This window comes from Mastacembelus armatus, chromosome 2 (assembly GCF_900324485.2).
Source record: "Mastacembelus armatus chromosome 2, fMasArm1.2, whole genome shotgun sequence".
NCBI lineage: Eukaryota > Metazoa > Chordata > Actinopteri > Synbranchiformes > Mastacembelidae > Mastacembelus > Mastacembelus armatus.
In genome coordinates, this window is record NC_046634.1 from 3,320,099 (window position 1) to 3,333,692 (window position 13,594).

Below are 13,594 nucleotides of genomic sequence, written 5' to 3' on the forward strand. Positions count from 1 at the left end.
TATATGCAAAAGCATAATGATAATAATAATTGTAGTACTAATAGCAGCGATAACCTCATCTTAACGTTTCACAATCACAAACGTCAGACTCAAAATTCATGAAAACTGTAGTGTCTGATTTTTTAAAAGGCATCACTAGTCATTTAAACCATAATGTTACCTTATTGCCGCTGTGTGGCAAAACAACTTTACAGAGTTTAGATCCTTAACAAGGCTGCACAGTTAAAACAAAACGTTTTTCCACTAGGTGGCAGTGTTAGCCTGTGTCTAGAGTAAAACCCTGCTCTTTGTAGTTATGTAACCTCAAAATACTTTGTTTTACTTTTTGTGTTCATGCAACATTTAAAGCCATCATTGCTACTTTAAATTGGCTATTGAGTTTCCTAATGCTGTTTGTTACTGAAACATTAGGATCTAGAAGACAGAAAATAAAGCGGGACCCTGTGTGGACTCTATTCGACTCTCAGCCACATTATAATAATAATAGCATACACTAGCATTTATTCAATCCCGTTATACACCGTAAAATATGACGAGTGAATTAGTAAAGTAAATTAGTAATTAATAAAGTGCTCTCCCACTTATTATAATGGTGAAGGGGGCGTGGCAGTTTGTTCAAGGGATCTCCGCTGACAGGATAGAGCACTGGAGCCTTTGGATGCTGCTCTACGCTTTTAGTTGACCCATAAAGTCCTCGTCGGTATCCAGCACTATTGTGTCTACTGTGACCGAGCTAATATGCAGTTTAAAAGAAGCACGAATGCAGGATAAAGCAGTGCCAGTACGCATTTACGCACCCTGGAGCGCAGGACTTCAGCTTTCTCGGCGCAGCTCATATACTAGTTCTCTAAATACCTGACTGATGAAAGGTGGGCAAAACTATGGCTTCTGCTCCAGCCGAGGCGAGAAAGTTTACACGGGCACTCAACAAACCGGGCACTGCCGCGGAGCTGAGGCAAAGCGTCTCTGAGGCTGTCAGGACATCAGTGATGATGGTAGGGTTCAGTTTATATACACTTACAAGAGCAGTGAATGGACTTAAACAAACTATATTTTATGGGATATTGATTTAAAGGCTTCCTGTCTGCTCATTAGGAGGTCTGGGGATTGGAACACATTTTTATGCCTTGGGATCTTAAACCATTGACTTATTAATTAAAAGCTGCAGCATCTACTACACACCCACCAGTTTAAATGATGATTGGAAATTCGTGGCATTTCTGTAGTTTTGCAGTGGCCTGCTGGTGCATATTCCAGTTTGACTCTGCAGGCTGTATATTGTTACAACATGTTTAAAGGGGTTGCCAGGTAACTGTAATACACACTGCCATCTATACAGCAGTGAGAAAGACAACACACATTAACACATACAAATGCAGATTTGTAGTTTAATCTGTCATCTGACCCCCTCAGGTGCAGATTTTGTAGGTTTAACAGAAACAGGTGAATAATGATAAACATTCAGTGCCAAAGTTATTCCGTCATAAGTCATGCCTTGAATGTAGATTGTTCGTGGGTTTTTTTCTTTTTGTGTTTTTGCTCACTTTACTTTCTGTAATACTGTCATCCTTAGAGATTTGTCTACAGCGCTGACCTGACTAACTCTGTGGAAGTGTCTTATTGTGTAACATAATAAATATGTAATTTTTCTGCAACTAATGGCTTTTGCTGTCTGTAAAGCTGGCTCTCCTTGTGTTGGTTAAAACTACTTTTGGTTTGTGGAACCAAGCATCCAGCTACCTAGCACAGGTAGTTTTAGCTTTGCCTTTTTCAGTTTTTTCTGTGATCATAATGGGGAAACTCAGTGGTCGAGGCACTGACCAGTGACCATGTATGAGGTCTATTTTGTCTTGGGGTTAGGCATGGATCATCATGTTCCACTCACATACTGGGCATTGTTGCCCCTCTGAGGACATCTGTCAATGTACAGATTGTATTGGGAGAAGTTTAATTATGTACTTTATACCTCGTGATCAAATGCACTATTTTTACATTTTTTTGTCCAGGTTTTTAAATAGCTTTTGGATTTCACCCAGCAAGAAGCAGGTTGGCATGTACTGTGATATTTAATTTGCATGATTCAGACTTATCAAACAGGTTTTGTAGGTTTAAATCAAAATGTTACAGGAATAAGAATACAGGGTGCATTTTGTAAGTGAAGCACAGGTGTTAAATGTATTGTAATACATAGTTCTCTTCGTGGTGCATGTAACACAATCCATTCTTGTCTTAATCTTTATATGCGCACTTGGCAATTATGTCATAGTAGCCTCTTAATTCTATCCTTGTCCACAGTATTTGGAGTGGCATAATGGGTGTCAGATCAGATCTCCAGGTTGTGTTTAATAATGGATGAGATGATGGTAGGTGTGCTGGCTATTTTTAAATGTGCCCTCTTTCTCCTTTATAACTTGGTGTCACACAAAGTACTTGGGACTATCAAATATAAATACCTGCACATGTGATATATCACCTAGATGAAAACCTTTACCACCCTAAAGACCCAAATTTGAGGACCTTGTGGACCGATTAATAAACAGAGTGGTTGCAGAGATATACTCTTTTCAATATGGATATGCAATTTTTGGGCAGAGATCTAAAAAAAGGCCTAGGTTTTAAAAGATTTTAAGGTCTGAAGCCAACTCAGGGACCAAGCTGGATGCATGCACACATGCCACAGTTGCTACAGACGTGGCTGCACAGCAAAACCTTAGTAAACAGTGGAAGTCAAGGAGTAGAGTAGTAAAGACAGCCCCTGCAGCTTTAATAATCACTTCCAACCATGGGAAATGCGTGCTTTGAGTTTTTTTCTTCCTGCCTTGCTGAATGAGTGTCTTTACTCACATTATGCACACATATATGCTACATTCCTCAGAAAATGCATCAAAACACAGAAAGTCTCTTTGTCTTTTATATTTTTATATTTGCAAATTAATTTCTCTTGTATATGTATAGCTTTGAGCCTGAGTCAGTTTTCCACTCCTGTACACTACATCCACCTAAAATAGAGGCCTAAACCCTATATAGCGTGAGAAACACAAACGTCATAACATGCAACCTGAGACCTTATTAATACCACCTCCCATTTATATTGGTTAAGACTGGTGGTTCAAACGACACTTAAGAGTAAACTCCACTATAGAGGATTTGGTCTGATTAGGGCATAAAAACCTGGCAGAGATAATCTGCAGATTTGCAGATGCTTTAGCGCTGCTGACCTATATTTGTGTCATGATACATGAGTGAGGATGAAGCAGTGCGTTCGGTGGTCTTCTGGGATAGTGGTTGAGTCCCAGCTCACTGCTGAGGCTAGGGATTTTCTGGCCAAATGGTTTCCATGTCTTCTTTATTTAGACTACTTTATGCTGTGTTGTTACCACCATTACACTGGTGTAAACACCCATGTCTTGCATGTGTCTCTTTGTATATACGTAGAGTGTCATTTGTCTCCCTCAAGCTTCATTTCTCTCTTAAGACAGAAAACAGCAAGATTCAACATCCAGGACAAAATTCCTGCTTGATGACATGATTTTGACATGTTGCCAGTTTTCACCATATTCAGCAAATAAGGCTGTCATTCTTCAGAGCCTGCAGGCTCGCAAATTGAAGTCTGTTCTGGTTTGAGTACCACATCGTTTTGTTTTTTTTTGGATTGTTGCTACATGTTTTTGTTTCTGTTGTATGGCCTGCAGTGTTGATTCAAGTGAGTGGATAAAAATTTCAGCATTATTGCAACATCTTTAGTGTTTTGAGGATTCTTTAGTTGTTTATTGGTGCAGTCTGCTTTAGATTAGAGCATTACATTTCAAGTTTAGCAGACAGTCTCACAAACTCTTGCTATCAAAACAGATTTTATTAATTATGGGCTTATTACTGTAAAAATGTCTGGTAACAGTGTGGAAAAACTGTTCAAAACAGAAATGATCAATACCTCAGTGGATGAATTAGTAAAATTCTTGGGCAAATAAGAGTGTGCCATATAGATTTACATTTATACAGTATTTAGAAAAGACGTAAGATACAACATTAGGATTGATTGACAGAGTAAGAGTTTCATGGCAATCCAACCAGTAGTTGTTGAAAAAATTCAGCCTGGACCAAAGCAGTGGACCATCAGACCATTTCCATCCCTAGAGCCACACCACTAAAGTGGTAAAAAAAACAATATTAGACATGCGCATCTACATAGGCTGTGATTGTTTTCAGATGCAATCACAGTTTATTGTGTATGTGTGTATGTAAAGCATAACTTTGAATGGGTAGAAATGACCTGTAAGGATTTTGCAAACATTGTGCCATTTATGGAATAGTAATTAGTAACTCAAACCGGTTTGCATAAAAACATTTTTAGTTTTTTTTGATTGTGTAGTAGCAGAACAGTTTTTTTTATAGGCATACTCCTGCAGTGAAATAATGAGCTTGTTTAAAGATAGGCAGAGCAGAGTCTGCGATATCCCGTGCTTTAGTCCATAATGCTAGGGACTAAAAGGATCATACTCTAAAGTCACTGTTCCCATAATGCATCCAATATCCTGTTGGGTTAGACCCTGCCTGGCTACACTTTCCAAACCTCACTCTTTCAGTTCATAACACATAAAGTGCCGGCTGGTAAAGTAAAGTGCCCCTTTATCTTTGTGCCACTTATTTGTTCTGATTCTATGTTGTCCATGTAAGTGTTATTAACTAAACAGTTATGTCATTCAGCAGTGCAGCTAGCTCTGCCTTCAAAAATGGGCAGTGACCATGAAAATTTCCTTTGACCCAGTTGACACAATTGCACAGCCAGTTCACTGTAGTAATGTACACAGTAAAAATAGCCATTAGGATTTAGTGTGGAAAATATTTGTGGCCCTTCTGTCTGCCTGAAAATCATTCCATGCAAAAGTTCAGCAGGGATGGGAAGAATTACAGCATTAACTAGTGACTTAGTAAGAATATTATATCAACTTCTGCAGCAGCAGTGTGCTAGTTTTTCACTTTGCTGGTTCGTTATTCACGAAGAGCGTTGAACCCAGTCAAATTACCTGCAGGCCTTTCATGAGCTACTGAATAACCAGATAACGAGTATAGTCCAGATTCTACACAAGCATGCATTATTATTTTTACGTCCCTGAGATGAGAAGAATCAAAGTGAAGGTTGCACTGTATAAAATGAAAGCACAGTGAAAACAATCTTAGCTCACTACTTCTGAATGACTCTTGGAAAGAAATCCTTGAACAAGAGCATGACTGCTTCTACTGCATTAGACATAACTGTACATAGTTTTCATTTAGCAAAAGCCACATTATCCAAAATATGTCCAAATTTAGATCCCACTTGTCACAGAATTGTCTCCGGCTACTAACGTTTCATAACGTTTAGCCTTTGCATCCCAAAAATATGACAATTGAACTATACTACACTGATTTTTTTTCAACCAACTGTAAAACCAGAGAATGCTATGGCAGCTGCTGCCATAGCTGCCATGCATGTGTCTTAGATCATTGCTCTGCTTTGAGTCCCGTTACAACATGTTTTGGGCAAAGCTTTCATGATTACTCATCTCCAGCCTTTTGTACGTGCTTGTTGTCATTTCTGCTCTGATTCATGTAGATGTGGAGGAAGGGGTACCAAAGTCTATTAGAAAAGATGAGGTAAGAGACATCACTCGGCTTTTTTTCCAGCGAGTCATCTGGTGTTAGTGTTGTTGCAGTGTTTGGAGCAGCCTCTTGGAGGCAGTGGTGATGCATGTTTCCTACCTTGACACTCAATCCTCTATTCTAGATGTAGAGTAGATACATTATCATCCTGTGAGTATCCCAAGATATGAAAACAAAGATTTGTCCTTTTATAGAACAGTTCAGAAGAAGCTCTTGTGTCCTTTGTTTTGTTTTGTCTTTATTATAGTTTCAGCATTTAGCTATTACTCTGTCCATATAATTGGTTTGGGAATAATGTGTATTGGAATGAATGTCCACCAAAAATATCTCAAATCCATTTATTTACATTCTCAAAACATAGCAGTTGTTGCCAAGAAATAAGCTCTAAGCTATCGTATGTAATTGTTTTTTAGAATAAAAGTCATTGTGTTATTAAGGCTTTGTCATATTACAAAATCGTACAGTTTGGATTTCATTAGATGAAGGCAACCTCTGAGGAATAGCTCTAATGTAATATTATTTGGAGACTGCTGCTGGGGTTTTCTGAATATGCCTGAAAATACAGCAGTGAAATAAAGTGAATGTTATATTACTCTCTATTGACTAGATCTGTAAACAGGGAGCTATTTGCAAAACAATGTGGTAATATGTCAATATTCACAAATCCTTTCTGCTTCCCCCTATTGGCCAGAAATCAGGTAAGGAGTACCATCAAAAAGCAATGTTATTAACACTGAAAGGCACAGGAACTGTTTTAGGTATGTGTAGTTCTGTGGACAACAATTACAGGTCAAGTTTCATGGCTCTTTGCTAATGGTAGGTTTTACCTGTCTTGTGAAAATGACTCACCTTCGTCCTATTCATTTTTCTGCACCATCCACTGAAAAGTGGGTGAGTGTGTCAGCTGCTGATGAAATATTTACAACAGCCACCAGTGGATCAGAAGAAAATCCAGAGAGTTGTTAGTATGTGCATTAAAATTAGCCTTCAATAAAAGCCTGTATCCTTCAAATAACACCTTTCCCCCTGGAGAGAGAGACATGAGGATGCTGTGATGTTAATTAGATGGTGTTTTGAAAAGGGTTGCCAGGTTTGTCCTGGTTGTCCTATGACGCAAGAGGGAAAGAGTCAAACATTGTCTATAGCAGTTGGTTTGTGTATGCGGGAGTAAAACTCTGTTTGTGTGTGTGTGTGTGTTGCTTTTCTGTTGACAAGGCATGCAGACTGAAAAAGAAATGACTAAGCTGTGAGAGCGAGGGAGGGAGCCTGCTGGGAGAGAGAAGCAAAGGAGGAGAGAAGGAGAGAAGGAGTGAAAGTGACGAGAATGAGTGAGCGGTGGCAAAGGTTGAGAAGAGAGAGAGAGTGAAAGCAATCAGCGAAGAGGAGCGTCTGAGCATCCTAATCCTCCAGCAGAAGGAAGGAGGAAGGAAGAGCTGAAGCTTCGCTGCTCTGACTGAATGAATAGCTCAGCTTCGCTGCTTTGCACACTCATCCCTCAGCAGTCCATCCCGACTGGAGGATATGACTCAGTGGCCCAGCAATTGAGCTCAAGACATTGGTTGTGTTTTGGGATTGGGGATCCTATGGAAAACTGATATCTGAGTGAATTTCAAAACCCGTCAGTAGACCTGTAAGAGGACTTCTACATGTGGAACAGCTTAAGGTTGAGAGGTTGGGCTGGGACTGCTGCGCCTGCCTGGAGCTAAATTTAAAGTGTAGGTTCCAACAGTGAGATCCCTTTTTCTGCATGCTGGCTGTGAGTATTTGGTGGCACAATGGGATGCACCACCAGCGTGGTTCTTTTACAGGGACTGCGCTCCATCCTTGAGAGGAACTGTGGCTACATTAAGGGGGTGGTGGACTTGGGGGCTCTGGAGGAGGAGGAGGAAACATTTAGTCTGAGGGGATCTCAACTCTGGATTCCCACCACTGCTCTGGTAAATCCCATGTTCAAACACAACCTGATGCATATGTGGGTGATTTCCAAAATGTTTTTAATACTTTACAGTTGTAATTTTGGTTAAATTAAACTCCAGCATGCCTGTAGAATGACTGTTCTTTTTTTAATATAGTTTTTAACGAGCATGTTAACCATACAAGGTTACTGGTGAAAATTAGTTTTTAATATATATTTCAGACTTCATGTTGGTTGGAGGATTTATCCACAGAAACGCCATCAAGCCTCTGTATTTTTGGACAGACTTGCAGAAAATGAGCATTTGATAGAATTCCTCCATGAGTTCACAGATTGTATTTTCCTCTGGGTTGGTTTTAAAGGAGAACTCTATTGCTTTTCTTTCAGTATATTTGAACATCAGCTAAAATAACATTAGCTTCTTTTTTCTATAAGTCTTTTTGAGAATTGAAAAATTGAAAAGAGGTACAAAAATGAATAATTTACACATAGAGGGGAGGCTTGTCAGATTAAACATGAGTAACTGGACGGATCAGCAGAATTTTGGCTAATAATTGCCCTAATAGACTCCCCTGAGTAACTAGATTTAGCAGTCGAGTATATCTTTCAGTGCCCCTGATCACACAATTACTGCTGCACATCAAACGCTTAACACTTGGCTGCAAGCAAATATAAGATAATTTTCAGGATGTGTGTGCATTTGGATGTACTAAGCAAGAAAAGTAAAATCTAGGTCTTGAAGTTCTTTCTGAGTTTTTCTCTCATAAGCCATGTTGTCTACCATTCAGATTTATGCACTGCTACATTAAGCTACTTTCCCCAGTTAGCTCCATTAGCCAGTAGCCTGTCTTGTGTTCAGTCAAAGAGATTTAATGGACAATCAATAGCGAGGGGGTGAAGTAAGATTGCTACTGCATGCTGAGTCAAGGACAGTTACTATAGACCATTAAGACTTTTGAATGTAGTGTTTCCTTTACAACCATTAAGCTTTATTTGTCTTCCCTTAACAGCAATAATTACATCTGCAGTTGCAAGGGAATCTATCTTTCCATTAATATCCAAATTACAGTGATTACCAGCTGGAAAACTTTCTAATGAGTGTGAGCAGTTTCTACTCTCATAGAGGGGTGTTCCAGATGGTTAATTCCTCTCCTTTTCAATGCTGAGGTACATGGGCCTTATTCCCGCACCACTTGTCATACACAATCACAGTAGGATAAATGTCAGAGCAGATCTGTTGAATATGATGGATTCAGACCACTAGTCACCTGAAGCAGTTTAATAATCAAACAATAATCAAAACACAGTTTTTTTTTTTAAATCTACAGTTTATAGTTCCTGTGGCCTAATCACTTTCAGGGTCTTTCTCTGCTTCAGTTGATGCTGCTGTGCAACTCTCTGCACCTCTGAATGCTCTGACATCACAGCAATGTAGGACATACCCCTTTCTTATATCATATTTAACGTATCCCACATGTTCCCTCCATACTCTAAAACTATAAGTGTTGATCACAAGCCAGACCAGCGATCCCATCTTTGATTAAACAACATTATGCACTTTTATTTTTTGTGGCAGACCCTGGCTTGTGACACATGAGCAAGTTTTAGGTCAGGGAGCTAACTTGGATCAGGCTAAAAGGGGAGTTTCACTTCTTTTTAGGTAACACCCTCACACTTTCTCTCTGTAGCATTGGCTCCTTAACAGTGAGTCAACCTGCCCTTATGCAACTCTCCACAGACTGGTCTGATGCATTTACAGTATATGTACATGTGTGTGTGCCTGTTGGGAAGGGTGTGGAAGGCTCTCATGTCCTAATGGGTCCAAGCTGCGTAAAAACAAATGGGCGCCATCCATCTCCACCCCCTATTCCCAACTTTTTTATGTCAAGCTCTTACGCAGATGGTCTTGTAAACTAATTTGCACTCCCCTCACGCATCACACACACAATGAGGTATTCTGGCATGATTCCAGCAGTAGTTCCTGGAGGCATGATGCCGTGAGACTTCTCCAGAGATGTGGGTGAATGAAGCTGGATGACCTCAGTGCAGCCAGGGTCTTTGACAAGAGGCTGATTATCACGCTGAGCTGGTGACGCTGTCACTGAGGCAGGACTGAAGGGACACAGTGCAGTCGAGGCCAGGGGAAAATGAAGTCAAAAACCTGTGCAGGATTTGCCTTGTGGCCCATAAAGCTTTTTCTGTCCTATCTCATCTCAGAGATGCCCTGTTGGACACGTTATTTTAAGCCTCTGTGCAGTTTCCTGTGCTTTTAAAAGAAAATATTTCTTTGAATGGTACATTTCAGAAAGTTCCTTTGAAGCAAGTACAGTTTAAACAAGTTATGCAAATTATGCATGGTGCCTCAACACATCAGAGAACCCTGCAGTACAAAAAGGCACATACACCCTTGCCTGCCTTTGTGTTACATTTTGTTAGGAGTGAACACTATGAAACTGCAACAGAGAGATGATGGCTTTTAAAATCATTCTGACCTGTAGCATGTCGTCCCCATCCTGTCTTCCCCACAAGAAAGCCCCTAACTTCTCAAGCCATAGAGACAATAAGTTATTAATCCAGCTTGCTGAGTAAGGTTCAGTGGGGGTAAAGAAGAGTTTTGTGTAATGCAGTATAAAAGAAAAGAACTCCAGAGGACTGTTTTATTATAATTTTACCCACATTAATTTCTCATTGAAAACTTAAAATCTAATTCAGACACACACACTCCAATAGAAAACAGCTGAGCTAAGGCGCCTCCGTTGCTTAAACATTAAAGGCGAAAGACTCTCCTCACAGAGAATGCTGACTAGCTGAAGAAACTAGGGGCAACTCAAACTGTTCCTGAAGCAGCATGACAGTGTATGTGAGTGTGTGTTGCGTCTGAGATCCGGATAAGGGGGATGTGTGTTTTAACAGTCCCTGCTGTGGGTGCCTGCTGCAGCGGATACGGCGCAGAAACAGTTCAAAGCAGAGCAAAATATCAATGGAGAGTAGAACTTCATCACCACAGACTGAGTGTTGAAATACTTTAACTGTGACTGCTAATACCTTTAGTTATTTCAATGGTAGCTTTGTTTGGGGATGCAATATAGGAACCATCTGACAATCAAAAAGTAACCTAGATCAGCTTTTATGTCACATTATTATATTTTAGATTAGGTATCTGAATACTATCACTTACACTACTAATTTAAGTTTAAAGCTACTGCCTCAATTCATTTTCTGGACATGAGGAATTGCAGCCTGCGTAATTTGCATCAGGATAAACGTCTGACAGAACTTTCTTAGTAAGCCCCAGGGAGCTGGGCTGTACAATAAAGTGGTCCCCTGTTGAGCCATTATTCATAATGTAGCTGCCAATTATGGTGACTGTAAAGCAGTACCTCATTTACTCCTTTTCTTGAAAAACAGTACATCTGAAAAGTTTGTTCACCTTTTTCTTTTGCATTTATATAGTGTTTCCCACTCACAGTGGTACTGTACAATTTGGCCACTGCCACTTTCTGTTTTCAGCTCACACACAATAGGCAGGTGGATCAGACAGATGACGCCATGATCAGTTTTAATTGGGGGAGTGGTTGATTCTTCCTCCACCCTCCTCTCTCAAATCACATACTGTACATATACACACACCCTCACAGCTGTGCAGCTGTGTGGGAGTGGCCCTGCCCATCTGATGGGAGGCAGAAAGGAAGAAGGAGGCTGGGCTATTGTGTGATTGAGAACAGAAGGAATCTCACTGGACGTCGGAAAAGCTCTCACAAGCTTCACAGACTGCAGGCAGCTTTGTGTCATGGCAGTGTGTGTGCAGTGAGTGTCACACCTGATTTATAGGCTAGACACAGCACTGACCAGCATGCAGGGGCGGGCAGGCAAAGCCCCCAAAAGGGAGATGGTGATAGAGTCTCCACAGCAGTACAAGAGCCTGGCTGAAACTGAGGCAGAGGTGGAGGCTGGGGCACAGGTGGCAGCGGTAAGTCTGTGCTGTCCTAACTTTTACATAGAAGAAAATCTGAGTTTTTTGATAAAGCCACTCTTGTCCCTGAAAGTTTCTTGCAAAATAGAACGAATGTGATCTGATTGTTCAAACTCTTTCTCAAGAGCAGCCTTGAAGATTCTTAAAGGGGTTGAAGGAAATAGAAAATAGCAGCTTAAGGGTATTCCTCTCCAGGGGCTTAGCAGTTGATCTTTTTTTAGAAAATGGAACATCTGTGGCTCCCTATGTTCATTAACCGTTTCTGTCAGGGAGTTGAAGACGTTCCCTGCAAATTTGGCACACCCATAACAATGACAGGCTCAATAGTTGCTTATAAAAAAGTGTATTTTTATATATTTTAATAAATTATTGATTAAAAAATTTTTTCAAACACATCTAAATGCCAAGATACTGTAGCTTAATTGATTTTGCTTTGATTTGCAAATTAAGACTATAATTTGTAGTTCACCAGTTAGGCAGTGGTGTTATTAAACTGACGTTAGAGAAATCTTTATCAGGCTGTACAATATTTAAGACAAACATTTAACTGTCTCTTATGTATTCATGTGAGCTAATTACTGGCAGGACAGACAGGTCCAGCTGCTTCGTGTTATCTTCTGTTTGAATGGCAATCATCCAGTTGGGAATCAGAGTAGGTGATTTTCTACTTATCAGATGAGCTTTTACAGCCAAAGGTCTGAGTGCTATGTAGGGATATTTTTATTACATCATCAGGAGGGTGGGTTGGATGTATCAAATATAAATGTATGGTCAGACATTTAATTGGCCTCAGTTTGTTATGTGTTCATTGGACCCAGCCCAGGAGGATAATCCAAAAAATCTGGATCCCAAGCATGCCTAGAGACCACATTCAGGAAAGAAATCTACAAAAATGTATAAAATCTACAGAGTGATGTGATAAATCTGGGTAATAAATTAACAGCCAACCATATCTGGCATATTTTATATCCATGGATGGCATAAAATAAATAATTGCAGGTAGTCAAGTAGATGGTAAAAATAAGAGGCTTTAGTAAATCTGTGTTAATACATCACACACATTAGTGGGTTTTTATTCAAGTATAGAAGGGGGCATATTTTTTACTGTTTAAATTATATCCAAGGGCTCTAGTGGTTGTGAAGGATACCTAGTGTTTAGCTTGTAGAAACTCTGTCTAATGGTGCCCATGTACTTCCTGTACTGGACTTTTACTTTAGTGTTACTTCCAGTTTAGTCCTGGTTTGTTTTCTTGCCTTTATATTTTTTTATTACCAGCTTTTGTTGTTTTCTCGTCACCCATTAGTCTGACCTTGTGTATGTATAGTTGCTCATCTTTTGCCAGCTGTCAGATTGTGTTTAACATGCCTATGATATTATATGTTGCTTAATTCATGTCTGTGTGTTTGCTGTTTGTTCTGTAGACAGACTCAGCCCCTCATTGCTTCTCTGGTTAGACATTCTTTTGGTTTCTTCGTTCCTTGTAATCTGATTAGTTTGTTGTTGCTCTTTATTATTTGTTGCCTCTTAGGTTTCCTTAAGTTACAGTGTGTTCTTAGTTTGCCTAGTTTGTGTATAATTGTACAGTTGTGTTAGGTCCTTTCCTGCATTATGCACTTATATCTTTGTTCTGTTCTTCCGAATAAGTCTATTGTTTGTGATTAAAGCCTGTTTTCCTTTCTTTCAATTCATCCTCATGTCTGAATCTGGGTCTTCTCATTTAGCTTGTCCAACACCTAGCACATAAGACTTAATCACTGTATTTTAAATTCACATTAGAGCTTTAATTTTTGAGAATCTACTGCTCTTCTGTATTTAATATCATTGTAAACCGAATAATGCATTTGGCTCTATATTTGATCAGGCACACGATGATGAAAATAATCATATAATTATATTTTATATAGAAGTGAAAGAAACATATTGTCCATATTTATGCCTGAAATGAATGTACAGAAATTGAATCTCCAGGTTTAAATAGTAATGTGCAGTGCAAAGAAACTTTTTTTGTCATTTAAAGTAACAGCTTTAAAGTGTGAAAGCTTTTTCTTTACTTCAGTTACTCACA

At 39.5% G+C, this 13,594-nt stretch overlaps 1 protein-coding gene across 4 annotated transcripts in view; it reads left to right on the forward strand.

The window, feature by feature from the left end:
* Positions 1-646: 646 nt before the first annotated feature.
* The window catches only part of dock9b (dedicator of cytokinesis 9b), a 44,710-nt gene continuing 31,762 nt past the window's right edge, over positions 647-13,594 (forward strand). The window contains exon 1 of one of the 4 annotated variants that reach the window (XM_026301420.1): positions 647-995. In XM_026301420.1, coding sequence (XP_026157205.1) covers positions 882-995 — 114 coding nt within the window. In that variant the 5' untranslated portion in view covers positions 647-881. Of the gene's footprint in view, positions 996-7,016; positions 7,578-11,296; positions 11,526-13,594 lie in introns of those variants that run through there. The other 3 variants (XM_026301418.2, XM_026301421.1, XM_026301419.2) reach the window with 3 other exon arrangements.